Below are 26,152 nucleotides of genomic sequence, written 5' to 3'. Positions count from 1 at the left end.
CTGGCCGTTCACTTTTCACCATGGCGCCCTGCCCCCTGGGAAATTCCTGCGGGATGCTGTCCCCTGTCACTCTTCAGTTCTCCTCGCCCCCAGTTCCTATTGAGATAGCACCTGGGCAAATCCAGCTCCACAGAGAGGAGGAAGAGGAACCAGCAACCCAGGTCTCCAGCGGCCTCACCTCCCTCTCCTTTCCTTCTCCTTTCCTGGTCTTCTGCTTATGGAGAAGGGGGTGCTCTAGGAGGTGCTGGGTGGATTACTTCAGCCACCTCTTGATAAAACCTGTAGGCAGGTGTGTCCACCCCCAAATCGTTCCTCCTTTGTTTTAGAGTGTGGGGTATCAAGGCTCCTTTTTTCCTTAGTTCTAGGTCCAGCCACCAGTTTGAGCAACAGTAAAGTCCACCCAATATCCTGTAACACACGATTACAATCTGTCTGTCCTCTCAGACACAGGAGAGCAGATCCTTGTGTGCCTTATTCCCCACCGGGTCCGTGGTGCCTGGGACAGTGGCAGATACACAGGTGGTGCTCCATGAATAACCAATGAGCAAATGAAAAGGGCCCTGCAGGACCTAACTGATCAAAAAGGACTGCCCAGGTGGCCAAATGGACCTGTCAGTTCCTTTCCTACTCCTCCCACTGCTCTGGGCAGGGGTCAGCTTTTTGCTTCTGGCCTCTGAGAGTTCCCCGTCTCTGTCTAGTTCTCTAGAGGGCTCTATGGCTGTGGAGGAAGACTGAGCTCCATGTGGGTGATTTGAGAAGCTGAGAGCCTTGGAGATGCTCCTGGGACTGAGCTGGGGTCCCTGTGGCCAATCCAGGGCCCGGCCGAGGGGAAGGGGCTGCTATTCTCAGCTCTTAGTTCATCCAAGGCAATGGCTCAGCATGGCCTCAGCCCAAGGGGAGAGAAGCAGGAGAGAAAGTGCAGTTCTTCTGCAGAGCATTTGCCCTGAGGCTGGCCCACACCCCCTCTGTGATCACCAGCCAGAACACATTCTGACCAGAGTGTCCTCCAGGGGGCCCAGGCCTCGGTGAACAGACTGCCAAGGCCAGCTGCCTCAGCAGGGCCAACTCACCGCACCCACTGGACTGTCCAGGGCTTCCCTCCAAAGCCCCGGGCGAGCCTGCCCCGGACCCTGTGGGTTTGTCCTGAGCAGCCTGCAAGGGAGCGGGGAACTCTCCTTCCCACAATACCGACAACAATAAAACTACAGCCCTTTCGGACCAGAGGTAGATGGGGTCTGATGTGGTTTGGACTGAAAAAAATTTGAAAAGCACTCTTTCTCATTTCATGCCAAGACCTTCAGGAGGAAGGCAGAGGCGGGTGGTAGGTAAAGGGATAGGGAATCGGGCAGCATCCGCAGACCCCTGCACTCGGTAACCTGAGCAGGCTGGAGATGGGGGGCAGGACCCGAGGAACCCCCATTCACTCAGGGTCCGGAGGGCCAGGCACTGGGTCAGGTATGGGGTGACCCTGGGGGAGATGGAAGGGACTGTGCTCTTGCATTAGAGGGTGTTCATGGGATACTGGGTCCAAGTTGCCCCAACTTTGGGGCAGAGATTAAATATCGGAAATCCTTCTTAATAGGAAGAGCGGACTGCAGGGTTTCTGCCGACAGCAGTTGGGGAGAAGGCACCCCCAGGAAGCTGCAGGAGGCTGGCGCCCCCCCGGGGGCAGCCGAGGGCCAGTGATCCTTTTTCTGTCCCGCTTCCACCTTCTGCTGCTCGCAGCTCCAACAGACACTCCCAGAGGCAGAGGTTTTCAGACTAGAATAACTTTATTCAAGAGAAAAAGGCTTGACAGCCAGACAGCCAGGCAGGTAGTGTGCTCCATGCCCGGCCTGGGACCGCTCGTGGCCTGTGTCCCTGAGCGGGGCAGGATGGTGAAGCCTTCCTTGGCCACAAAGAACAATGTCCCGGGACAAGCTGTAGCAAGATGCGAGGAGGAAGTGGCCAAGGCCCCGGGCGACGGCTGTTCCCCAGAGCTGAGTGTTCCGCTCTCCAGGGTCAGAGCCGCTGCCAGGAGGAGGAGGAAGAAGCCACGGGGCCCCTCAACCCCTGCCTGGCCAGAGCAAGCTCCTCAGCCCGCATCCTCGCCGGAGCTCCCAAAGGGCGGCTGGTCCATGCAGAGCCCAAAGCCCAGGGGCAGGTGGTGGGTTCTTCCTCTTCTCTTGTTCCTTCTCCAGCCCCGTGGGGAGTCCTCGGGCCTCTGGAGCCCGGCGTGGCCCTCGCAAAGTCACATCTTGCTTCTTCCCAAGCTGAAGCACACACGGGCTGTGGCTGTCTTCTTTCTCTCACGTTCTGCGTAAGGCACTGAATTCCTGAGGGTCATATCCTTCCATGCCCCTCATCTTGGAGGGAGAGAGTCATTCAGCAGGGATACGATTGGCTAATAAATAGACGGCAGGTGCCAGTAAGGAGGTAACTGAGTGTGTGACGGTAATAAATACAGGAGCCAGGTATGGAGTCTCTCTCCTCCGAGGGGCTGGTCATCGTGGGGGGGAGAAGTATCAGCTCACCTGTCCAGACCAAACACAGAGAGCAGGTATCAGCCCGCTGCGGAAGGTGGGGTCCCTCCTTCGGGAGCAGCAGGGACAACCTCAGGGGGAAGCCGGGGCAGGGAGATTGCAGCATGCCTGGCTCTCTGCTTGGACCAAGGCCAGAGAAGCTGGGAGCTACTCCTCACCAAGCACGTCTCCAGCCGCCCAGCCCTGCGCTAAGCACCTCCTCATCTACCCTTCACGATAGCTCATTAGGAAGGCAGTGCTACGGTATTATCATTCTTTTGCCGATGAGAAAAGGAGGCTCAAAGAGGTTAAGAAACTCGCCCAAGGTCACGCAGCTAGTCAGGGACCTGAACCCAGGCTGGCTCCATACGCTAATACATCTGATTGCTCTAAGGCAGCAGTCTTCAGACGAGGGTGCGGGTATCCCTAGATGTACATGAAAACTGTCCAAGATCTGTATGAGTACCAATGGTTTTAAGAGAATCTATTTCCAGTTCTCCACCTGAAAACTGCCTGCCTGCCGGCCTTACAGGGTTGGTTCCCCATCATCCTGAGCATTCACCACCAAATACCTTTCTGCCTGGCAGCCATCCTGCCCATTCCTGTGCCGGGACAATACTATGGCCCGAGGCCAAACACTGAACAAAGAACAGCTTAAGGTGTAAGTGTTGAAAAGGAAATATGGAAAAAAGAGAGAGAAAGAGAAAGGGAATATGGCAAATAACTGGGTAACCAAGCCTTTTGCAAGTCAGGTGGTTTCCAAGTCTTCACTTTCAACAAATTAAAGAGCAACTCAACCGAATTGTCAGCTTATGTGTCCTGAGAAGTAGCTGAAAGGAGCTGTCCTGTGACTAAGTAGATGTGAAATATTGTGTTTTTACTATTTACTCACGTATTTGAGCTTCCCTTCTCTAGTCCTTCTCTGGCCTACACTCCACTGAGGCCTGGACTCCACCCTGGGTCTCCAGGTGTGAAGCCAAGGTGGACAGGTGACATTGGGAGGGAAATGGAAGCGAGTAGACCCGAGGCCCCCCGGGGGGTAGGGGAGGCACAAAAACACAGGATGTGAGAGCCAGTGGGCAGATGCTCCTCCCAGACGCCTCTGGAAAATAGCCCTGGCTATGTTGCCAGCTGCTGGACTTTTCGTTCCCAGAAGGTAAGCACTTAAGAGCAAGAATCTTGTTGGTTTGTTTGCTGGTCTACCTGGCAGATAGTCAAGTTCTTGATGACTGTTTCTAGAATGACTAAATGCTAGATGGGCCTCTGAGCCCTCCTTTTACACAGAAACACTAGGTACAGAGCGCCGACGCGACTCGCTCAAGCCACACAGAGACTCATGCTGAGCCAGGACGAGACCCAAGGCCCCCTGAGGTTCTAGGGCCCTAGAATCTCTAAAATGCACCTCCCTGGTCGGGCCCCCGAGACTGCTCTGGGCCTTGCTCTCCCCTTCCCCAGCGTGAACCCCTGCTGGTGGGGGCTCCCCCTGCCTCAGCCTCCTTGTCATCCCAGGGCCCCCCAGCACACTCACAGGGGCCACTGTGGGTCTCTGCTTCTCTTTCTTCCTCTTCTCACCATTCCTGGATTTCTTCCTGCAATAAGCCAAAACCGTCAGGACAGTGGCTGGGAGCTTACCATGGTAGGACAGGGCTGGCAGGCCCAAGAACAGTCTGGAGCCCCAGCCAGGCCACTTACCCTTCTGGCTTCGTTGTTGTTGTCGTCGTCGTCTGCGTTACCTGCGACCGAGGCCTGGGAAAACAGAGGGCAGGGGAGAATCAGGAGAGTGGTAAGCGTGGGCTGCCTGTCACCCACACACCTCCCTCCCCTCAGACCTTCGCAGTCCTGTCCTGCAGTTGGCACTGAGACCACTAGGGGGTAGCATGGAGCTAGTGAGGAAGAGATGGCCAGAGGCCTTCAGCTCCCACTCTAGACTCCTGTGACCCCTCTGAGAGAGAATGAGAGAGAGAGAGAGAGAGAGAGAGAGAGAGAGAGAGAGACCAATTTCCCCTCGGGGCCCCTTTCCATAACCTCTGCACTTCTCAGCCTCTTGACATCAAATCTGGGGATTTGTAAGCCTGTCCTTTCCTGCCTTCTCTGTTTATGTTTTCTCTTGTTCCCGCTCTTCGTTCCAGGGTGCACCCAGTTTCCTCAGGGAGAGTGAGTGAGGCCAGGAGAGGAGGGTGGCTGCTGCCAGCTAAGGCTGCCTGTCAGGGCACACCTGCCACCTCTGCTCCAGGGATGTGATGCCGCGGGCAGCAGCAGGAGGAGCGGATGAGGGGCGGAGGAAGGGGAGGTAACCACAGCCCCACAGTCACCAGGCAGGTCCTGGCTCTGCCTCCGGAGCTGTGGCTGTTGGCCCAGAAGTGAGAAGAAAGGTGTCCCTGTTGGCCAGCCTGTTGGAAGGGGACAGGGCCTCCGTCTTCCCTGGGAGGCAGCGTGGCCAGGGAATGTTGCCCTCGGCTGGCTGTTTCCCTGGGGAGCCGGGGCAGGGTACCAGGGCCTCTTGGACTGCCTGGTCATGTCTATGCCATCCTGGGCACGGCAGAGATGCTCATGGAGCCCCAGTGCCTCGCCTGCCTACCCCAACGGAATGGCTGTGAACCGCTAGCAAGGTCGCCTAAGACCATCGGGAAACATAGATATTTACATTACGGTTCATTCACGGTAGCAGCATTACAGCTATGACGTAGCAGCAAAAATAATTTTGTGGTTGGGGGTCACCATCACATGAGGAGCTGTATTAAAGGGTCGAGGCATTAGGAACCACTGGCCTAGAGCACCTCGGCGGTCTCTCTCTCTCTCCCAGGCCTGGTTGGCAGTGCTGGGCCTGCTCCTCCCGGAAACTATTGCTCAGATGCCCTGGGATCGGGCTGGGCAGAGGCTCTGCTGGGTGGGGGTGCTATTGTGCTGAAACCCCAATGCCTTCTTCCTTCTGCCCCTTTCCTCCTCCCTGGTGCTCCTCTGCCTCGCTGTCCTCTTCCGCAGGCACCAGCCTGGCCCAGCGCTGAGCCCAGGCTTGAACTGTGCTTGCCTCAGTGTCTCTTCCAGGGCTGTGGCACCTGTCTCCCATCTCAGGGAGGGGGTGGTGTGCTCTGAGCCCCTAGTGTGGGAGGGACTCAGGCTTCCTTCACCCTTGCGGCTGTGCTCCAACTCCTGGGACCCCTCCTCAGACAAACACTGGCTGATGCGGGGACAAAACACAGCTGCCTCTGAGCCCCGATTTCCCTGGCCGGCTTCGCTCCGCCAGGAAGGAACCTGGCCTGCAGCCGAGATGGCAGCCACGTGACTAAGGCTGCCACGTGCATGGGGCCTGTGCCCGCCATCCCCTGAGGACTTACTCGCACGTGCAGTTTGTGTGCTGAGTGAATGTCATCTCCACGAAGGAGGGCGTCTGCCCATGGCTGATCTTCAGGACCTGTGAGAAAGAAAGGTGGGATGCCTGGGTTGAGGGGGGCCGGGCGTGGGTTTCCAACATTTTCCACATCCTCCTTGGGGGGGAGGACCAGACTCTGTGTTTTCCCCCCACCACCCTTTGGACTACATGCCCTCCTTCTGCTTTGAGGTGTGGGGCAAACAGCCCTCCCTCAGTATGTGGGCCTCAGGGAGGCGGCCACCACAGAGCGCCATGGAGCAGGGGGCCCACGCGCTGGAGTCAGACACACATGTTGGAATCGTGACTCTCCTCCCTGCTGAGAGAGGGATGAACGTCACGTGTCTCATCTGTAAAATGGGAATAAGACTTGCCTTGAAGGCTGAATGCTGAGGCAGTGAAGGGCCTACCTAGTACAGTGCTTGGCACTACTCAGCAAGTGTTCCACAAACCATTGTGTGTGTGTGAGAGAGAGAGAGAGAGAGAGAGAGATAGAGAGAGAGAGAGGGGGGGGGGGCCTCAGGTCACCAAGCACTCCTGGTATAAACAGGGATTTCTTGAGTCTGAGCAGATTCAAATCTCTTCCACCCCCTAAGCCAGAGCCTGGACAGCTGATAAGGGAGGCGGTGAGTGGGCCACAGTTGGGCTGCAGGCTCAGGAAGGAGGGGCGCTGTGCTGGGTGGAAAGGACATGGGCTGGAGAGTCGCTGCAGTCCTGTGACCTCCATCTGCCCTCCTTCCCCCTCCAGGTCCCTCCTGGCAGCAGGCGAGCGGACCGCTGTGTAGAGTGTGGATGAGGGGCCGGGCTGGACGAGAGGAGACCCTCCCTACCTGCATGGTGACGTTGGCCGTCTCCACTGGCACACAGTGCTGGGCTTCATCTCCACAGCAGCCCGAGCAGCGCATCAAAGGGACGCAGGACGGCTGGAATATGTATTCCGCCTCGTCGGGGTACTCCGACAAGACATCCACCAGCTTCTCCTTTGCCTGACAGTAGCTGCGGTTCCACACTTCCTGGAAGGGCATCACTGCAAGAGGGCACAGTTGGCTGGTCAGGTCAGGCGCGGCTGCTCCTGATGCCCCCATCCTGGCTCCTTCAGCCTGGCAGAGCCCTCCGGATTCAGCCCACACCTCCTCCTCCAGGAAGCCCTCAGCCTATCTGAGCCCCCTCTGCTCTGAACTGATGCAATCCCTCCGGGGAGACTGCTGGACCGTTAGAGGGTCTGGTAGAATCTCTCAGTGTACCCAGCGCTCCCCTGTGTTCTCACTGAGGCACCCACACCTGCCTTAGGGTCCTGGGAGCTCCGAGGAGCGCCCCCTGGCTGCTCCCCCAGGCCCGCTGGGTCTTTCTCAGGCCCGCTTTGCAGAAAACCTTTCTGTACATCCCGTGAGCCTGGCTTGCAGAGTTTGCCCTCGTCTTTGTCTCCCGCCCCACGCTGGGCCAGCGCCTTTGCGAGGCAGCCACGCCTGCAGCCAGCAACACTCTCCATCCCCACTCCTCATTTCACCTGGGCCAGCCCTTGAATCAAACTGGGCCACATCCCCGTTGCTCCCACCTTTGGGCTATGTTCCTCCCCCGGTTCTCATTGCCAACCAAATACAGTGTACCACCCGTTTTTCAAAGCCCGCCTCTCTGCCTCTCTGCCTCCCGGCCTCCTGGCCTCGCCAAGGCTCTCTCCAACTTTCCCAGTGTGAACAGATGTTCCTCCTTGGAGTACAGCTAGGCCCCAGGGGCTGGCCTTATCTCAATCACTGGGGCTCTTATCTCTTCTCTGAGCTAGTTGAGGCTCTGTGAGGACAGGGACCCTCCCTAGCACCCAGTAAACACAGGGATAAATAATAACTTATTGATCAGATGATTATTCACTGAAGAATATCGGGGACACCCCTCACCCCCACCCCTGACCCCCAGGATGTCCTGTGGTCATGAACAAGAGTTTTTGGAGGCCAACCTGGAATCTCTCAAAATACGCTACTCCTTCAGGGGAAGGCCTGGGCCTGGCCCCCAAGAGAGAGGCTCACAGGAAGTGAGTAGGCAGAAGCAGGAGGCCAAGTGTCTACTCCTGGCCCTACACTGACTGCGTGACCTTGGGGAGGTCACGTCACCTTTCTGGGGGTATCAGTTTCCTCGGCGGGGGAGGGGAGGAGGAAGCAGGTTGGGAATAGAGGGTTGCTAAGGTCTCTCCCGGCTCTGACAGACAGCCTGTGACTCTGGGCACACAACCCCGTCCAGCCTTGAGACCGTGGGCAGAGAAACATCTCCGGCTTTGGGTCATGCTGCCCTACACACGATGGCTGTCCTCCGCCGGTGGCAGAGGGCATGGGATCTGGGTCACCGGGGGGCCCGGACGCTCCTGCCCCAGAGCCATGGTTCTCCCAGCAGCCCCTCACCTCCTTTCCAGGAGGCGGAAGAGGCCAAAGTCCACCCCATGTAGCCTACGAGGATGTGAGCCTCAGGAGAAAAATAAACTTCAGCCCTCACAGAGGCCCTGGGGAAAGGCTGCGAGCTGGTGGGAAACACCCAAGAGCGGCGTGTCCACGTGGAGCCAGCCTAGGAGGCCACAGAGCAATAAAACCACATTTATCTGGGCGTCTGCTGCTCCGTTCTGCTTTGTGTGCGGAGGGGGCACTGGGGCTGGGTCCGGGCATGGGGGAGAGACCAGTGCCTCCCCTGCCTCTCCAGGCCCATGGGGGGCTCTCCCTGGACCCCCACGTGGGAAACAAGCCCCTCTTCCCATAAGCAGCCCGGAAGCCCCAGGGAAGCCGGCCTCTGCTGTGCAAGGTCCGAGGGCCACCTCCCTATCACAGCTCCGTGAACGCCTGTTTCAGTCTAAGCTCTTCGCGAGGCTGTGCAACGCGGGGCGTTTAATCTCCACCTCGGAAAACATAAATAACGGCGGAGACCAGCCAGCTGACAGAGGGCCGTGGAGGACGGCTCAGGACCCGCCCCCGGGAGCAGCCATGAGGGAGGGGACAGCGGCAGAGCAGGGGTATCCCAGCCCCCTACGAGTCTGCAAACAGATTCCCATCCAGCTGGGCTGTTGGGGCCACAGCCAGGTTAAGCAGAGCCAGCTGAGCCTTGGCGGCAAAAGAAGGGATTTCCTTTCCTCACCCCCACGCCCCACCACACAGCCTGCATCGCCGCCGGGGCCCAGGCTGCAGGGCCCTGGAACCCGCCTCTTTCTGGACCGCATGGCCGGATCGCACTGGGGCAAGGCCGAGGAGGTGAGCGGGGCCTGGCGTCCCCGGCAGCCCCCAGGAAAGGGGGCACCCCGTTCCCGGAGGCCGCTGCACGGGGGTGCGGGGAAACGAAGGGCGCTGGCCGGCCGGGGTAGGGGCCAGATGAGAAAGTCGTGGCCGCTCCCAGATGTGGGCTGAGGCCCTCCGGAAAGAGCTCTGCTCAGCTGCTCCGGGCCCAGAGGCCGGGGTAGGGGTGGGAAGAGCGGGAGGCTGTCGCCCAATGAAGGGCCAGGCCAGCGCGAGGCCGGCAGCGAAGGCTGCTCCCAGGGCCACGAGTGGGTTCTGGACAGCCCTGTGGGTGAGCCTCCTACGTGGTTCCAGCTGCCTAACCCCCCAGGACGGAGGAGACGCAGGAAGGGAACTGTCTGATCCTGAGAGCAAGCTCCTGGGGAGGCCGCGGGGCTGGGCAGGGCTGCTGGCCACGGCCCCATCGCCACGGGTGGGGCGCACAGCCAGCCCGCTGCGAGGGGCACGCTGCCCGTGCCCGCTCAGCCAGGAGCCGTGGCTGCCGAGGAGTGTCCAGGGCTTCAGGCAGCTCCGCGGGCCTCTGTGAGCCTCAGCGCCTCCATCCATGAAACCGGGAGAATACAAGCGCGCGCCGTCCTCGCTCACGGCCTGTGACCAGCACAGAACGACCGTCCATGCCCAAAACCCTTACACGGTCGTGGCGGTAAAAACCAGCACCCATGGCTGCAAAGTACAGACCACGCTGTCTCTTGTCCGGGGCTAGCAGGAGGGGATGGCAATTTCAGATTTTGATAACCGGGGTCCAAATCTCCTGGGACTTCCCACGGCCACAAAGCAGGCCTCCTGACGGGTGAGGATGGCAGGTTAGCTGCCCTAAGGAACTGACACTTCCAAGCCGCCTCACCCTCGCCCCTGGAAAAATGTATACTCCCGTGTCCCCTCCATGGAGTCAGAGAATCCTGCACACTTAGAGGAAGCCTTCGCGATGATGTAGCCTACTGCTCCCATTTACAGATGGGGAAACTGAGGCTCCAGCTATTGCCTGAAGCACGCTGAAAGCATGGAGAAGATAGGAGGTGGGGACGGGCCTCTCCCCAAACCTAAGCGAGCATAACATCATGCCAGCCTCAGAGGGCACAGCAAGGGGAGAGGGAGCATCCATGAAGCCAAGAGCTGCTGCTTCCCCCACCCACTTCTCAGGACCTGGGGTTCGGGCATGAGAGCGTGGCCAGGCCCCGGAGGAGCTGGCTACCAGACAGGCAGGCAGCAGCGAGAGGGTGTTCCCAGTCCACACGGGCTGTCATGCATGTGCGTGCGCACGTCCCTACACACTACGCACTCCCACTCCCACGGAGCGCGGGAAGCGCGTGTGGCCGCGCGCACGTCTTGGAGAGGCCGAGAGGGAGGAGCGAGGCGGGGGGCCTGGCACCAGCCTCCCGCCTCCTGCACGTATGTCTCTTTGGCAACCGTCTCGCCCTTTGAAGATTCCCTCCTGATGCAACCCTGGGCGGAGAGTGGAGGGGCCGGGGAGGGCGCGACTCATCTCATGCTCTGTCTGTTTGTAATCAATGAAAAGGCCTGGCTGCTGGGAAGGGCTGGCTGCTGGGAAGGTCCCTTCTCCCCTCCTGCTTCTCTTGATCGCTTGCCCACGGTGCCCGGCTCCCAGACCACCGGCCTAGCCCCTGGCACTCACGGCCCACGCTGCCCTCCAAGACCTCCTATGCACCCCCGGCGGCATGCTGCGAGGGGGCTCTGGACCCACCAGGCCAACCCTGGGCTCCAGGCCCCAGCTTTGCTCTCTGGGTGACCCTGGCCCAGGAATACACCTCTCCGGGCCTCTGGGTCACCATGCGGGGGAAGGAGGGGGGGTTTCCTCAAGCTCTGCCACCTTTGTCAGCCCGGGCATCAGCCAGCTTGCAGACTTACCCCAACTTAATAATATCATCCTGCACCCACCCTCCAGGCCAGTCCCTGCCCACCCTCTGCAGAGGCGTGAAAGGAGAGGGCGTGGTGAGCACACACACCAGCCCAGTCTGCTTACCTTTCGTCTCTGACGAGCTGTTCCCGGCAGACAGATCCAGTGGCTGTGGACAGAAAGATGCAGAGATGAGGGGACCGTCATGGGCCGTGTGCTCTGGGGCCGAGTGTGCTGGCGAAAGCACAGCGGGCCATCCGAGCTCCTTCCCACCCACTGCACACACCCTCTGCCCCGTCTCAGCGCTGTCTCTTCCCATGTCCAACGAAAACCTCACTGGATGCTTGGTGGGTCCCAGTGGGTCCCAGCCCTCACTCTGGCCTCAGTTTCCTCATTAGAAAAGTGTAGGGGTCTGGCTCGCTTTGGGAGCACTTTGCTTTCTGTATCTCCAAGATCTTGCAGTTCTTCGGGGTCTTCCTCCTGCCCAGCCCCCTGGCCACCCTGCCGGGCCCTATGCAGCCTGCTCTGGCTGGGTGCCAGAGCCAGGAGAGGTGATCAGCTGGTGGGAGCTGAGGGGCTGGGGCGGGTGGCGCCATGAGCTGGTGTGCCGGTAACGTTACACCTCTGGCCGGCCCTGCAGCCGCGGGTGGCTGGCTGCCGGTGGGGCTTTTCTGCCCCGGGTCTGTCTAGCCCACCCACTCCGGGGCTGGGGCTGCAGGCTCGGGGGGCAGCAGCGGCATAGATAGCGCAGTGGGAAGGCAGCTCATTGGCTTTGTCAGGATTTCCCTGCCCAAGCTGGCTCCTGGCCAGACTCCCCCGGCTCCTGGGAAAAGGGCCCTGCTCACTTCCCCAGGCCCTGCACGTGGGACCTCCGGCTGCCCACCGGGGAGAGCCGGTACCGTGGGACCTCTTGTCCTGCCCGCAGCCCTCCCCGGAGCCCTGCGCTCAGCCCCGGGCAGGCCCCAGCCTCCCCACCGATGGCTTCTTCTGCCGGCTTCCCCCTCCGCCAGACCAGGTCAGAGGTCCTGGGGGCGTCTGCCTGGTCCCAGGCCTCGACCCTGACCACAAGGTCAGGGACCGGCCTGGGATTAGCGGAGAGATGCTTTTAGCAAAGCCATGGTGGCTCCAGGGGCCAGACAGGAAGCCTCCCTCCCGTCCCTGTGGCTTCCCTGCCCCCACCACGACAGACCCCAGAGCCGGAGTCTGGGGCAGCCCGGCCGCCTCTGAGGTCTCCTCCCAGACAACGTGGTCCAGCCTGCCTCCTGGGAAATGTGTGCACATCCTTGGAGGTGCCGCTGCAGGGAGCGGGTCTGTGGTTTCGGAGCCCCCCGGTTTTTCAGTGCTGGGGCTGAGGAGCTCAGGGGGGGCCAGGCTGGGGTGTGAGGGTGGGTCTTACCTGGGAAGACACAGCAGGCAGCGTCAGCCCGGCCAGGAGGTGCAGGAAGCAAGTGAACAGCCTCATGGTCGGCATCTTCTCAGACGTCCCGAGGAAAATCATCATGCTCACCTCCCTGGGGGAGTCTCTGGTTCGCAGGCTGGCTGGTCCTCTCACTACTGCCCGCTAGTGGGCTAGCGGCGGGAGCTCGCAGGTAGGAAGTCTGTGGCCGGGGAGCCTGATGCGCAGCGCTCGGCGCGGTGGGCAGGCAGGCAGGCGGCCAGGGAAGGTCCGTCGGGCTCTCGGTGCGATCCCACGGGCCAGTGAGGATGCCGCTTCCAGCTCAGACAGCAGCTTTTATGGACTGGAGCTGGTCGGCGACTGGGCTTCGGGCGCTGCGAATGGGCGGGGCTCCGGGCCCGCCCCGCCCACCGCGGACCGGGCTCTGGGAGCGGCCGAGCCCGGCGCCCGCGGCGGTCTGAGCGCGCTGGTCCCGCAGCGCCGTGCGTGGAAGAGGCTCTCGCCCTCCCCGCCTTCCCGCTCCCCTCCCCCGGGAGCCCAGCCCCTGGTTCACCACGGGGCGGCCGGAGCCGGTGCCCGCCGAACGGGGCTCTCAGCTCCTAGGCTGGCGGCTTTGCGTCGGGGCATCGCGCTGTGCAGCCCCACGTTGGCGGCACCGCTAGGAAGGCGGCAGCTTGGCCTGCCCTTCATTTCCAGTGCCACCTGATGCCATCCCCACAGTCCTCGGGGGTGAAAGAGTGCCCCCGGTGCATGTATATGTTGTGCATACATAAGCACTCCACGAGCGGGCGCGTGTGTCACTGACAGAGACAAAACCCAAGCCCCCTGGCTCCAGAGCTGCCTGTCTGCCCCGTGCAGCCTCCTCCTGGCCAGGCGTCCAGTGTCCTCAGGCCCTCCCTGCGGGCCCACCCACCACAGGCAGAGCGGCCTGTGGCCTGGTCCCAGGAGGGGGTGATGCTTCCACTGGCAGGGGTCTGCCCGCAGGGTCTTTGTGTGCTTGTGTGTGCACGTGTCTGTGCACGTGTGTGGGGGCCATTTAGGACCCACCCGCACTATGAGGCTCTGTGGGGTCTGAGTGTCTGCGTGTGTCCGCTGTATGTACAACTGTCACTTGTGTGTGGATCTGGTCCCTTGGTAGCTCTGTGACTGTGTGTGTGTGTGTGTGTGTGTGTGTGTGTGTGTCTGCTGTGTCCCTAGGTGTGTTTGGGAGGGTGTCGGGATGTGCATTTCAGTGGGGCTGTGAATGTGCATGTCTTCCTTTGTCTACGTGTGCCTTGCTCCGTGTGTGACTATTTGCACCAACTTCTGTGTGTGATTGCATCTGTGTGCGCCCTCCCACGGTGCTCACTTGCTCATCGCCACCACCCTCAGTGCACAGCACCCTGGCTGCAAGAACCTGGCAGAATCTGGGGTCATGGGTTGGTCCAGGCCTGGAGCTGGTGATGGCTGAGGGAAAGGAGGGAGGCCAGGGAGGCGGCCCCTACATTCCAGCCAGAAGCAAAAAGGCCAGGGCAGCCCCAGCCTTCACCCCGGTGACCTCTGCGTCCGCCGCCTGCCTGCCCACCCACGAGAGACTGCCTGAGATGCTGTCTCCTTGCCTGGCCAATCCCAAACCCGAAGCCAGTTACCTGTCAGCTAAGTGAGAGCTGGAAGGAACTTTCTGACAAGCTCCAACATGCGAGGACACACAGACTTCTTTCCAGATCTGGGATCATGATGGAGGGAGGGTGTCTGGGAATCACTGTATATGTGAATGGGCATGAATAGGTATGTATTTGTGCATATCTGGACCATATGTGTATGCCCATAATATCTGTACATACATATGCATGTGTTCATACGTGTCTTGGTTTTCTATTTGCATTTGTGTACTGAAGTATCTATTGTATATGCTTGTCTATTACTGAGTGTTTTGAGCATTTGTTTATGGGGCATATTTGCCTATAACTGTGTATGGATAGGGCTGTGTGTGTTTGTATATTTGTGTGTTTGTGCTGATTCATTTATTTTTTCAACTGACAGATATTGTTTCAGCCCTAGTATGCTCCAGATGTTGTATGGTAAGCCCATCTTACAAAGGACGCCTCAAAAAGTCAAATTTTAATTATTTATTAAAAGCAGGCAGCGTACAAGGGAGCAAAAGCGCTCCAGACCTCGGAGCCCCGAACAGCTTGCCACATCTGGCTTGTATTGGCAGGATATCACAAAGGTATCGATTACGACTTTGGGTATGGAATGAGGAACCTGTTTCGAGAAAAGCATTTTTACAGAAGTGAAATTGAGCAACTTAGTTATCTAAAGTATCTACATAAAGTGTCTACGAATCACTGAATCGACAGAAACACATTAGCTGGGACCACGGGGGCAATTTAGAATAATTGTGCTGTGCAGATCCTGGGACCACTGAGTCAACCGAAACTCGTTATCTGTAGCTACTGAGGCAGTTTAGGGTACAAGACCACTGAGTCAACCAAAACTCGTTATCTGTAGGTACTGAGATAATTTTACGATAATTGAGCTGTCCTGATTCCCACAAGAATATGCTCCGGTGACCAGTGAGATCACAATCAATGGGCTATTCAAACCATCATCAATGGAGTATTGGGATAGCATACATAAGTTCAGAAAATCAAAATAACTTTCTATTGTTTTAGCAAACAAATAGGTACAGAACCTAAACAGCAGTTTCCACCTGAGATGACTGCTCCCATCCTTCACTGACACTGTCCCAGGTGCTGGGCATGCAGGACGGAGGTTCCCTGGAAGTTTACGTGAATGAGAGGTGGCTGTACAGGTGGCCACAGCTCTCTCTTTTACCCTCTGGAGTGTCTGGGCAATGTCTGCCTCTCCCACAAGTGTGTGTCAGTGTTGTTTGTCTGAGGACCATCCCTTCTTTCTAAACATGGCTTCGTGGGCTTGAGACGAATTGGGTAGGGTCGGTGGTAGAAACCAAAAGACCCCCAACTGTCCATGGGTTCACCAGAAGTTTCCTCTTGCTCACATCCGGTTCGGGGCGCGCGTGCAGGTGGCTCCAGCCCTATAACCTCAAGTAACTTCCTTTACTTCTCAGAGCCCCGCTGTCTCCATCTAAAGTGGGAACAATAATAGTTCTTACCTCATAGGTGAGGACTGCGAGAGCACCCGGGGTGCAGGAAATGGTCGTCGTCAGGCATGATTTCCAATAAACGTTTGGTTCTAATTAGAGATATAAAAACACGGTAGTTACAGAGCAGAGTCGTCATCGTGGAACAAAACAAAATAATCTCATGCTTCTGCCAACTGCAGAGGAGAGAAGGCTGGGGGATTTGCAGGTGCATACACACACACACACACACACACACACACACACACACGTGCGCGCACACATACAAATTCCCATCAGCATCCAGGCGATCAGTCCTCAGCTGTCCTCGAAGCTTTTTTTTTTTTTTTAAAACATTTAAAAAATATATATTTTATTGATATTTTACCGAGAGGAGGAAGGGAGAGAGATAGAGAGCTAGAAACGTCGATGAGAGAGAAACATCGACCAGTTACCTCTTGCACACCCCCTACTGGGAATGTGCCCGCAACCAATGTACATGCTCTTGACCAGAATCGAACCTGGGACCTTTCAGTCCGCAGACCGACGCTCTACCACTGAGCCAAACCGGTTTCGGCTGTCCTCGAAGCTTTTGAGTAGACTCAGGTGCTGAGTAGATCTACTGGCCAAGTCTGTTCAGAACTCAGCATTTAACCATGTACCATCACAATCTTTTGTTGTTTTATATTTTATATAAATAAATAAGTAATATTTATTGAGCACTTAGTATGTGGTCTGGTGCTTTAAACACATCACGCCTAATGAATTCTCCTAACAAACATTTTTAATTATTCCCATTTTGAAGATGAGAAAAATGGAGGCACAGGGAGAGTAAGTAATTTGCCCATAATCGTTTAACTGCTGAGGAAGGAAAGGAGATGAAAATCATCTTAGTCTTTTCCCAGAGCTCTTCACAGTGAGCACAAGCCATCCAGATTGCAAATACCTTGCAGGCAGGGCCAGTGTCTCAAACCTTGCCTGGTTCTTCCCTTGCTGGGGCAGAGGAAGTGCTTGACAAACTCTGAAAGGTGGGTTGTTGTGTGGGAGGGAGAAGCCCTCATCCCAGGCCTGGAGCTGACCATGTCACAAGGAGAAAATACAGGTGAACACAAGGGTCTAAGCAGTGGAGACAATTTGGTCCATGACAGCAGTCATCCTGAGTAGCCATGAGCACTAGCCGTGCATGTTGTGCTGCCAGGCCTGCTCCTGCCTCCCAAGGCTGCCTCGAGCACAGGGCTCCCCACACCTTGCATTAGTCATGGTCTTAGCCTGAAGCACCTGGCTGAATCCATCCCAATTTCTTGGCTTTTGGTTTCCTGACTCATTCTCCATTTTGGCCTCTTAATTATTATTATTATTATTATTATTATTATTATTATTATTCTTTTACAGAGAGGAAAGGAGAGTGATAGAAAGTTAGAAACATCCATGAGAGAGAAACATCGATCAGCTGCCTCCTGCGCATCCCCCAGTGGGGATGTGCCTGCAACCAAGGTACATGCACTTGACTGGAATCGAACCTGGGACCCTGGAGTCCACAGGCCGACACTCTATCCACTGAGCCAAACCAGTTAGGGCTTTCATGTCTTTTTTTTTTTTTTTTTTTTTTTTTTTTTTTTTTAAATATATTTTATTGATTTTTCACAGAGAGGAAGAGAGAGGGACAGAGAGTTAGAAACATTGATGAGAGAATCATCAACCAGCTGCCTCTTGCACACCCCCCACCCGGGATGTGCCCGCAACCAAGGTACATGCCCCTGACCAGAATCAAACCCGGGACCTTTCAGTCCCCAGGCCGAAGCTCTAGCCACTGAGCCAAACCGGTGCCGGTTTCATGTCTTTTTTTAATCCTCACTTGAGGATATGGAGGCGGGGGCAGGGTAGAGTGAAGAGAAGAGAACAGAATAGAAGAGAGAAACATCAATTGGCTGCTTCCCATATGTGCTCCGGCCAGGGTTCGAACACGAACTTAGGTATATGCCCTGACTGTGAATTGAACCTGCAACCTTTTGGTGTATGAAACATGCTCTAACCCAGTGTTTTTCAACCTTTTTTGGGCAAAGGCACACTTGTTTCATGAAAAAAATCACGAGGCACACCACCATTAGAAAATGTTAAAAAATTTAACTCTGTGCCTATATTGACTATATATAAAGTAATTCTCTTGAATAGGAATCAAATAAACACAAAGAAAGTATTTTATAATTACTTTATTATGAAATATTAAGTAAACAAAATAGTGAAAAATTATAAAATTCTTGTCTTGTCTGCATCTACGGCACACCAGGCAACATCTCGCGGCACACTAGTGTGCCCGGAACAGCGGTTGAAAAACGCTGCTCTAACCAAGTAAGCTACCCGGCCAGGGCCTTCTAAACTTTTTCCCAACTATGACATTGCCTTCTCTCTTTACGATGATTTGGCATCTTGTGCTAGAGCAGTGCCTCACGCGGCCCTAGGTCAGCACATTCCCTCTGACCCCGTCCCGCAATCGGTGGACAGGAAGTAGAGTTTCCAAGGGCTAGACTCTCCCCCTTCCTGGCTGCCAGGAAGAGCAGCAGTGAGCAGTGGGGGCTGACAGTCTTTCTACTTTATAGGCTAGACCTGCTGTAGCCCCCTGCCACCCAAAGTCACCAGCAAACAGATGCTTGGCTGGCCGAAACCGGTTTGGCTCAGTGGATAGTGTCAGCCTGCAAACTGAAAGGTTCCAGGTTCGATTCCGGTCAAGGGCATGTACCTTGGTTGCGGGCATATCCCCAGTAGGGGTGTGCAGGAGGCAGCTGATCGGTGATTCTCTCTCATCCATATTTCTAACTCTCTATTCCTCTCTCTTCCTCTCTGTGAAAAATCAATAAAATATTTTTTAAAAATAAAAAAAGATGCTTGGCTGGCCTCTGTCTTCTCCACCTGCCTCCTGAGCCCCTCTCCATCTCTTCATGCACTCCCGCCAGGCAGGCTCCAGGGCCCGTGCTGGCCACCACCACCGGGTGAGATGTCCCTCACCCAGGTTCCCACAGCACCTTGAACCGCCTTCACCATGACCTGGCCCTCAGTCTCATCACCAGCTGGCTGCTTGTCCCGCTTCCTGCAGACTGTGAGACCCGCGAGGCCAGCCGCTTGTTCACCTTTGGCTCCCCACTGCCTTGTGTGGTCCCAGCACACAGTAGGGGCTTACTTAGTGTTTGTTAAGTTGGGCCAGTCCTCAGGGCACTTTCTCTTCTCCACACAGGAAAAATGTCCCAGGCAGGTCTGCCCATTCCTTCCCCCAATGTCCTTCCACCCCCAGAAGTAGCCTTCCTAGACCCCATCCTCAAGACAGCCTGGGTGGTCCTCTCTGGCGGGGCCAGAGCATGGGAGGACAACCTCGTGTTACTGTGTAATCATGCCCTGGGCTGGCCACCACAGCCCCGCCAGCCCCTGGGGGACGAGGCTCATGCCCAGGCCCGGAGACCAGACGCCACGGGAGGCCCGGGGAGGGGCCCCGCTGGAGGGGAGGTAAGGGCAGAGGCCGTGGCGAACAATGGCTCCCGGGGGCGGGAACGAGGTGGCACCCGCCACGAGGGCCGTGAAGGAGGAGAGCCAGGCGAGGCGCCCCAGCCTCGTCCCGGGCGTTTGGGAACTTGGCAGCCAGGGCTGGGTTTTTCGTGTTTTCTGTAATTATTTCCCTTTTGTTCTCCCTTAGTGTTTAGGAAAGCCCTTTGCGAAAATGCCAGCTGGTCTCAGCTGTGCGAAGAGGAACGACAAAGGGGTGCTCTGTGCGTTCCCGGCCCTGAGCTTTTACCGCGGGGTCTAGCTCAGAGGTGGCAGCAAAGTCAGGGGCCGTCGGGGGCCCAGGGGGGCTCTGGGGCCACAGCCAGCACCTCGTGTCCAGCAGCTGAGTCCCTGACACTGAGCTTCCTGTCAGGTCTTCCGGGCTCCGGCCTGGGCCGTATTGAAACCAGAGGGGCTGGAGGGCCAGCCAGTCATGGCTGCTTTGAGAGGGGTCATTTGTTCAGATTCCAGTGGTATCCAAAGTGGTATTGTTAAGTCGGGCCAGTCCTCAGAGCACTTTCTCTGGAGAAATCAAGAGGTTGGGCACCTGCTGAGCTCCGGCTACTGGTCCTCCCTCCTGGGGGCTACTCTGCAGGCTGCTATCGGGAAATCAGGCTCCTGAGCTGGGGCCACACTGCCCTCCCTTCCTGCCCTCACAGCTCAGGACCTCGGTCCCCTGCCTGCCTGCTGCCCACTGGGAGTGGACACTCAGCTGGTCCTTCCCACCTGCAGGGACCCTCCACATCCTCATTTCCTGCGATTGTGCCCCCTTCTCCTCCCAGACCCTGCTCTGGATTGCGATTGCGTCTCTCAGCTGCCCTGGTGGGAGGGGCCGGGAGACCTCCCTCCTCGGGAACAATCGCCCCTTTCTCTCTTCTGAGTAAGTGATACAGGAGGGGAGGAAGCTATTTGTAACTAATCGGCTGTGATGTGGAACGGAGCTCTCGGAGAACTGGAGAGCCTGCTGACAGCCCAGCCCCGGGCTGGCCTGCCTCTGTGACAGCTGGGTGGTTGGGGATGGCAGGTCACCCTCCTCCTCCGCCGCCCTCTGCTGGGGAGGCCGAGGGGTGATGGCGGGCGGTAGCGCCTGCCCATGTTTCACCTCCTGTGTGCCGGGCTCTGTGTGGACACACTTGGTACATGGGAATCTTCTAACCTCCTCCAATGGAAGCGTTGGTGCTTCATGTCCCAGGTGGGGAAACGGAGGTTGCAGGACGGGAAGTGCCTCGTGCAGGCTCCTTGGCCAGCAAGCAGCAGAGTGAGGCGCAGCGGACAGGACAGGCTGAGGCTGCACAAGGAGGCCGTGCTGGGCAGGATTACGAGTGCCTTTTACAGCTGTGTGGCCTTGGGCAAGTCTTCTCAGCTCTGTAACCCCATCTCCGAGGCTGGGAGTTTCTTTTTTTGTTTTGTTTTAAAATATATTTTATTGATTTTTTTTTTTTTTTTACAGAGAGGAAGGGAGAGGGATAGAGAGCTAGAAACATCCATGAGAGAGAAACATCGATCAGCTGCCTCCTGCACACCCCCTACTGGGGCCCACAACCAAGGTGCCCTTTGACCGGAATTGAACTTGAAACCCTTCAGTCTGCAGGCCAATGCTCTATCCACTGAGCCAAACCAGTCAGGGCTGAGGCTGGTAGTTTAAATGAGAAAGTGGATGTTGATCACGTGGCACAGTGCCTGCTGTGCTGCGAAATGCTTAATAAGTCTATTATGATCATTTCCTGGGGGAAGGGGAGAGAGGTGGGCCAGCTTATTCCCACCAAACTTCAAGCAGACCCTGCTATGGTCCCAGGACAGTGGTCGCCAAGGTCACCACGGTGGCGGGAAAGCCATCCCAGAGGAGGCCAGGCATCCAGGTTATCTCTCTGCCCTCCAAGGGGCGGAGCCAACCTTGGGAACTTGCTTCTCCATGGAGTGGGGCTCTGGGGAGTGGGTGGGAAGAAGAGGGCGCCCACATCCATGGGGCCCCTTCTCTGGGCCAGTCGCATCACCAAGGCAGTTATGCTCCCGTTCACAGACAATTACAGATCATTATGAATGAACATCTGAAGAATCACAGTCAGGGTGCAAAGTACTATGGAAACACAGAGGGCCGGGAAGATGCCGAAGTGTGTGTGTGATCAAAGTAAATGTTGGATCCTTTGGCCTGTGAATCCCGACCATCCCTTCCCCCAGGGGAGGCATCCTCCCCAAAGTGGGAGGGTTCTGTGAAAGGGGAAGGAGAGGGGCCCTAGAACCAGGACCTGAGGCTTCTCAGAGAAGAAGTTTTCTAATGCCCCAGCCACGTTTCAAGGTGTCAGTGTGACAAACATCTTCTCCAGCTGCTCGCCCAAAAGAAACAAAAAGTAACGCCTGCTTTGTGGAAAGGAAGTGAAGGACTTCCCTGAGCACCTGCAGAGGGACTTGTGGGAAGCAGAGGAAAAGGGTAACCAAAAGGCCCAGCCTGTGCGGCTCAGTGGTTGTCGCCGACCTCTGAATCAGAAGGTCACAGTTGGATTCCCAGTCAGGGCACATGCCTGGGGTTGAGGCTCGATCTCCAGTGGAGGGTGTGCAGGAGACAGCTGATCAATGGCTCTCTCTCATTTTTGATGTTTCGCTCTCTCGCTTCCTCTCCCTTCATCTCTGAAATCAATTAAAAAATTATGTTAAAAAACAAAAATAACCAAAAGATCCATCCCCGCCCCCCACCCTCAGGACACCACGTCCAGAGGCTGCAGAATCTGGGGAAGCAGCCAGTCTGGCCCAAGGGCCTTCGCTCAGGGCTGCTGAGCTGGCAGTGGGCGAAGGGCCTGGAGGCTCTACTTGGCGCTCACCCTGGCTGCCCAGGACCAGGGGTGGCGAGGGGCTTCCGTCCGCTCTGGTCAGGAGGACGCTGTCTCTGCTGTGGGTTGAAAAGTCAGTGGAGACAGCACAGACTAAACATCTCATAATTGGAACAGCGTGAATCTGGGCGCGGATCCCTGTGAGGGCCTGAGTCTGTTCCATTTTAATATCATCCCTTGGAGTGCTAGCTCCTGGTCACGCTGTCATTCTGCACTTCAGAGGGAGGAGGCCAGCCCTGGTGAAGCAGCAGGAGTCAGGGCTGAGGACAAGAGGGACCTGCATCTTCCGTGGGTCCCTCACCCAGGGCCAGCCCCAGGGCTCAGGGGAATAATAGTCCTGGACGAGCTGCCAGCCCAGCGGGAGAGGCTTAATATTATCTTAAATAACACCGCGTCTGTGCAAAACAGAGCCCTTCGGAGCCTTCGCTGCAGACTCCTGACTGCGGGCAAGTGAGTGGCTCCAGACCTTCGCTGGCTGTGCTCGCTCTCGTGTGAGCATTCCCGGGACTGCCGAGGAGGTCCGCCGAAGGGGCAAGGAAGGCTTCCCCTGGAGATGGTAAGGCTTGTGCAGCATCTCACAGGGTGAATGGGCGTTTATCGGGAACGGAAGGGCAGCAAGAGCATTGCAGTCACGGGGGAGCAGCCTGGTGAAGGACGGACTATTGGAGGGACACTGAGGAACCTGGAGGGGCTGGACTGTTTGCAGGGGGAAGAGGGCTGTGCCTGGAGATGAGGCGGGAAGGGAAGGCCGGGGTCAGTGTGTGAAGTGCTTTGAAGACCATGCTGAGAGTTCATAGTCTATTCCAAGGGCTCCAGAGAGCCTTTGCAGGATCTTGAACAAGGGAGTTCCATGGCCAGATGTGCATTTTGGAGAAACCACTCAGGGCAGGTGGAGGATTTGGCCTGGAGTCAGGAAGACCAGATCTGTAGAACTGAGAGTGCCTTGAATCAGAACAGTGGCTGCAGGAGGAGATGGGATGGGACCCAAAGCCACCCGGATAAAAGAGTTCATTTCCAGACCTAGCTACTTTGATTCAGTGGATAGAGTGTCAGACCACAGAATGAAGGGTCCCAGGTTCGATTCCGGTCAAGGGCACATACCTTGGTTGCAGGCTCGATCCCTGGCCCTGGTTGGGGAGTGTGCAGGAGGCAACCAATTGATGTGTCCTTCTCATATGGATACTTGTTTTTGTTTCTTCTTTTTATATATATTGATATATATATATTATTGATTTTGTACAGAGAGGAAGGGAGAGAGATAGAGAGCTAGAAACGTCGATGAGAGAGAAACATCGACCAGCTGCCTCTTGCACACCCCCTACTGGGAATGTGCCCGCAACCAACGTACATGCCCTTGACTGTAATCGAACCCGGGACCTTTCAGTCCGCAGACCAACCCAAACCGGCTTAGGCCTTATTTGCATTCTTAAGTAGGCCATAGCATGCCTGGATTAACATATCTAGTCCTGCCCCTGCTGACACATGGGCTGATATGAAGGCCAACCTGATTACACTTTCCGCCATCTAGAAAATGTGTATCCTAGATGCGGCTCTGCCAATCGTCTTGGTCTCAATTAAAAGCTGGCAACAATTAAAAGAAATGCCCAGGTGCCTTCCCAGGCTGCCCTCTACGTCTCACCCTTTTTTGTTTTCTCTCTGTGTGTCTCTCCCCCTCCTTTCCACTCTCTCTAAAAAAATCAATGCACCCGGCTGGCATGGCTCAGTGGTTGAGTGTTGACCTATGAACCAAGAGGTTGTGGTTCTATTCCTGGTCAGGGCAGGTGCTAGGGTTGCGGGCTCAATCCCTGGTAGGGGGGCATGCAAGAGGCAGCCAATCAATGATTCCTCATCATGGATGTTTCTATCTCTCTCTGCCCCCCTTCCTCTCTGAGATCAATAAAAGTATAGATTTTATATATATATATATATATATATATATATATATATACACACACACACACACACACACACACACATATATATATGTGTGTGTGTATATATATATATATATATATATATATATATATATATATAAATATTTTTGGGTGAGGAGTAAAAAAAAAAAAAAAAAAGTTTCATTTCCATCATTATTTGAACTGGCTATGGCCTGTGACTAAATTCTGGCCAATCCCTGCCCCTTAGGGATTTTCAGGATTCTGGGTACAGATGGAAGTGGTGGGTTTGACCTCTGGGGAAAAAAAATCTCCCTAAAGGGAGGAGCATGTGACTTCGCTCTCTGCCAAGCTTTTGCCTGAAATTCAAGCATGATGGTAGTCATCTTGGATCATGAGGAAGAATTGCAAGGACACAGATTCTCGTAAACTTTACAGGATTGCCATACCAGCCCTGGCCTGCTTTCACCCAAAATTATTTGATGTGTGGGGGGATATCAACTTCTCTCTTGCTTAAGTCACTGATATTTTGGAGTTTTCTGTTAACCTATGCGTTGTTCCACATGTCACCTTATAAAGGTGAGAACGTGAGTCCCACAGTTCCATAAGCGTTCATTAAAAAAGCAAAACAAAAGAAGCTGCATTCTTCCATGGTTTATCCTGGGCAGTGAGTCATATTGCGTTTCCTGGGAAGAACTGGGGCTCTCCCATCCCCTCTCCGTTCCAGGCTGGACTGAGAGGCCACTGCTAAGGATACAGATGTCGTGGCCCAGCTGGGCTGGACCTGCCTCCCCAGCCGCCTCCCTCCCTTCCCGGCTCCCCTCTTCCCCGGGGGAGCACAGGAAGGAAACCGTGCTGGGGGCGAGGGGCGCAGAGGGAGCCAGATTAGTTTCTCTTATGGGTGGATTCCCAGGGGTGGAGGAGACAGAAAGTCTAGCGGAGCTTCGGCAGACAGACGGCGGACCTCCCGCTGGCCCCTCGGGCCTCGGGCTCTCCTATGAGTCAAAGAGCACTTGGCTGCTTCTCCAGAGATCCTCCTCTGCCTCCAGCTCCCCTCCTTCGGAGAACCGCGGCCTCACGTCTGCAGCCCAGGAGACCCTCCGGGGCAGGACGGGCTCCCGCCTAGGGGGTGAGGGGGTGAGGGAGGCGGGCCTGGGGTGGGATTGGAGGTGCATTCGGGTCTGGAAGCTGACATCTGCAGTTTCACTCTCTCACCTTCCAGCTCTAGCTTTTTTAAATTTTATTTATTTATTTATTTTTTTATCAGGGAAGCTTTGGGAAGTCCAATTGTCCCAAATGGTGAATCAAGTACTCCTGGGCCGTGAAGACATCATGGCTCCTGAGTCCCTTCCATATCTTCCTATCTGTGATGTCCCCAGAGCCTGCATTTACTGCCTGCAAGATCCCCAGGTAACTCTCTTCTCTGTTGTGGCTGAGAACGCTCAGGGGGAGAAGGTCGCAAGGCCTACCCAGGGTCATTCAGCTGGTTTTCCCACGATATGCTGAGCAAGTGCTTGATGGTGCTCTAGAGCCACCCTCAGGTAGGAGGAGGCAACATCCGCTGGTGCAGGAAACCTGTCCTCCATCCCAGCCAGCCCAGGCCCTTGGAGGCAGGTCCTGGAGGAAGGGCTTCGGAGGAGCCACCTGGGAGTCCGGTCCCTTGAGACCGGATTCACCCTCCCCCGGGGGTCCCTCTCTTCCTCATTCCCATGCTCCCACCCCAGCGGTCGCGGTGGGGACTCAGGGGAAGGAAGAACAAAGGAGACACAAGCACCCAGGGAACAGGAACAGACCACTGTCCAGAGCCTGAGACGCCTGCCCTCCAGGATCAAGAGCTTCGTTTCAGGCCCACACCTGCCTCCCCGGAGGCAGCTCAGGTGCCAGCCCCGCTACCGGGCGGCTCCTTTGACATTTTGCAGCCTCTTCCTGGCCCAGGTCCACAGAACACTGCCCCCAAGCCCCGGCCTGGCCAGGCCTTTCAGCGGAAGGACACCCTTTTCAGAACTGGTCTCAGCAGGCCACTCCTTCCAGTTAGACCCGCCTCTGGCATGTGGGGGACGGCCGAGCAGTATAAACCCAGCCACTTCGATTTAATTAGGCAACATACGCCAAAATACAAATTAGCATGAAAAAAAATAAGATAAAAATTGAAAGATGAGACAGGACACAGGCTTTATTGGAGGAGAAGACCCCCGCTGGGCTGCCTTGCAAAGGGAGAAAGTGCGTGTGTGCCAGGGTGAAGGCGCCTTCTGAGGGGAGGGGAGGAAAGGGACAGGGCTTAGGGCACTCAGCACACGCTGATTGGTGGTGTGCTGAGTGCCCTATAAGGCACATAATTAGGCACCTAGGGACTGAGGAATCGGGGGCTTAGGGTGTTTGGCAGGTGCTGATTGGTGGTTCAATGTACAGTCCATATAAGGTGCCTGGTTAGGTGCTC

General features: G+C 56.3%; 1 protein-coding gene across 1 annotated transcript; it reads right to left on the bottom strand.

The window, feature by feature from the left end:
• Positions 1–1,757: 1,757 nt before the first annotated feature.
• Positions 1,758–12,737, bottom strand: PGF (placental growth factor). Its single transcript, XM_045578636.1, has 7 exons — positions 12,386–12,737; positions 11,116–11,158; positions 6,699–6,895; positions 5,837–5,913; positions 4,194–4,247; positions 4,030–4,090; positions 1,758–2,513 (listed from the first exon to the last, which is right to left on the bottom strand). Exons 1-7 carry the CDS (start codon positions 12,488–12,490, stop codon positions 2,505–2,507), a joined length of 546 nt encoding a protein of 181 aa, XP_045434592.1. The 5' UTR covers positions 12,491–12,737; the 3' UTR covers positions 1,758–2,504.
• Positions 12,738–26,152: the final 13,415 nt, after the last annotated feature.

The sequence above is a fragment of the Pipistrellus kuhlii genome, unplaced genomic scaffold (assembly GCF_014108245.1).
Source record: "Pipistrellus kuhlii isolate mPipKuh1 unplaced genomic scaffold, mPipKuh1.p scaffold_m20_p_1, whole genome shotgun sequence".
Taxonomy (NCBI): Eukaryota; Metazoa; Chordata; class Mammalia; order Chiroptera; family Vespertilionidae; genus Pipistrellus; species Pipistrellus kuhlii.
This window is presented reverse-complemented; position numbering and strand designations above follow the sequence as displayed.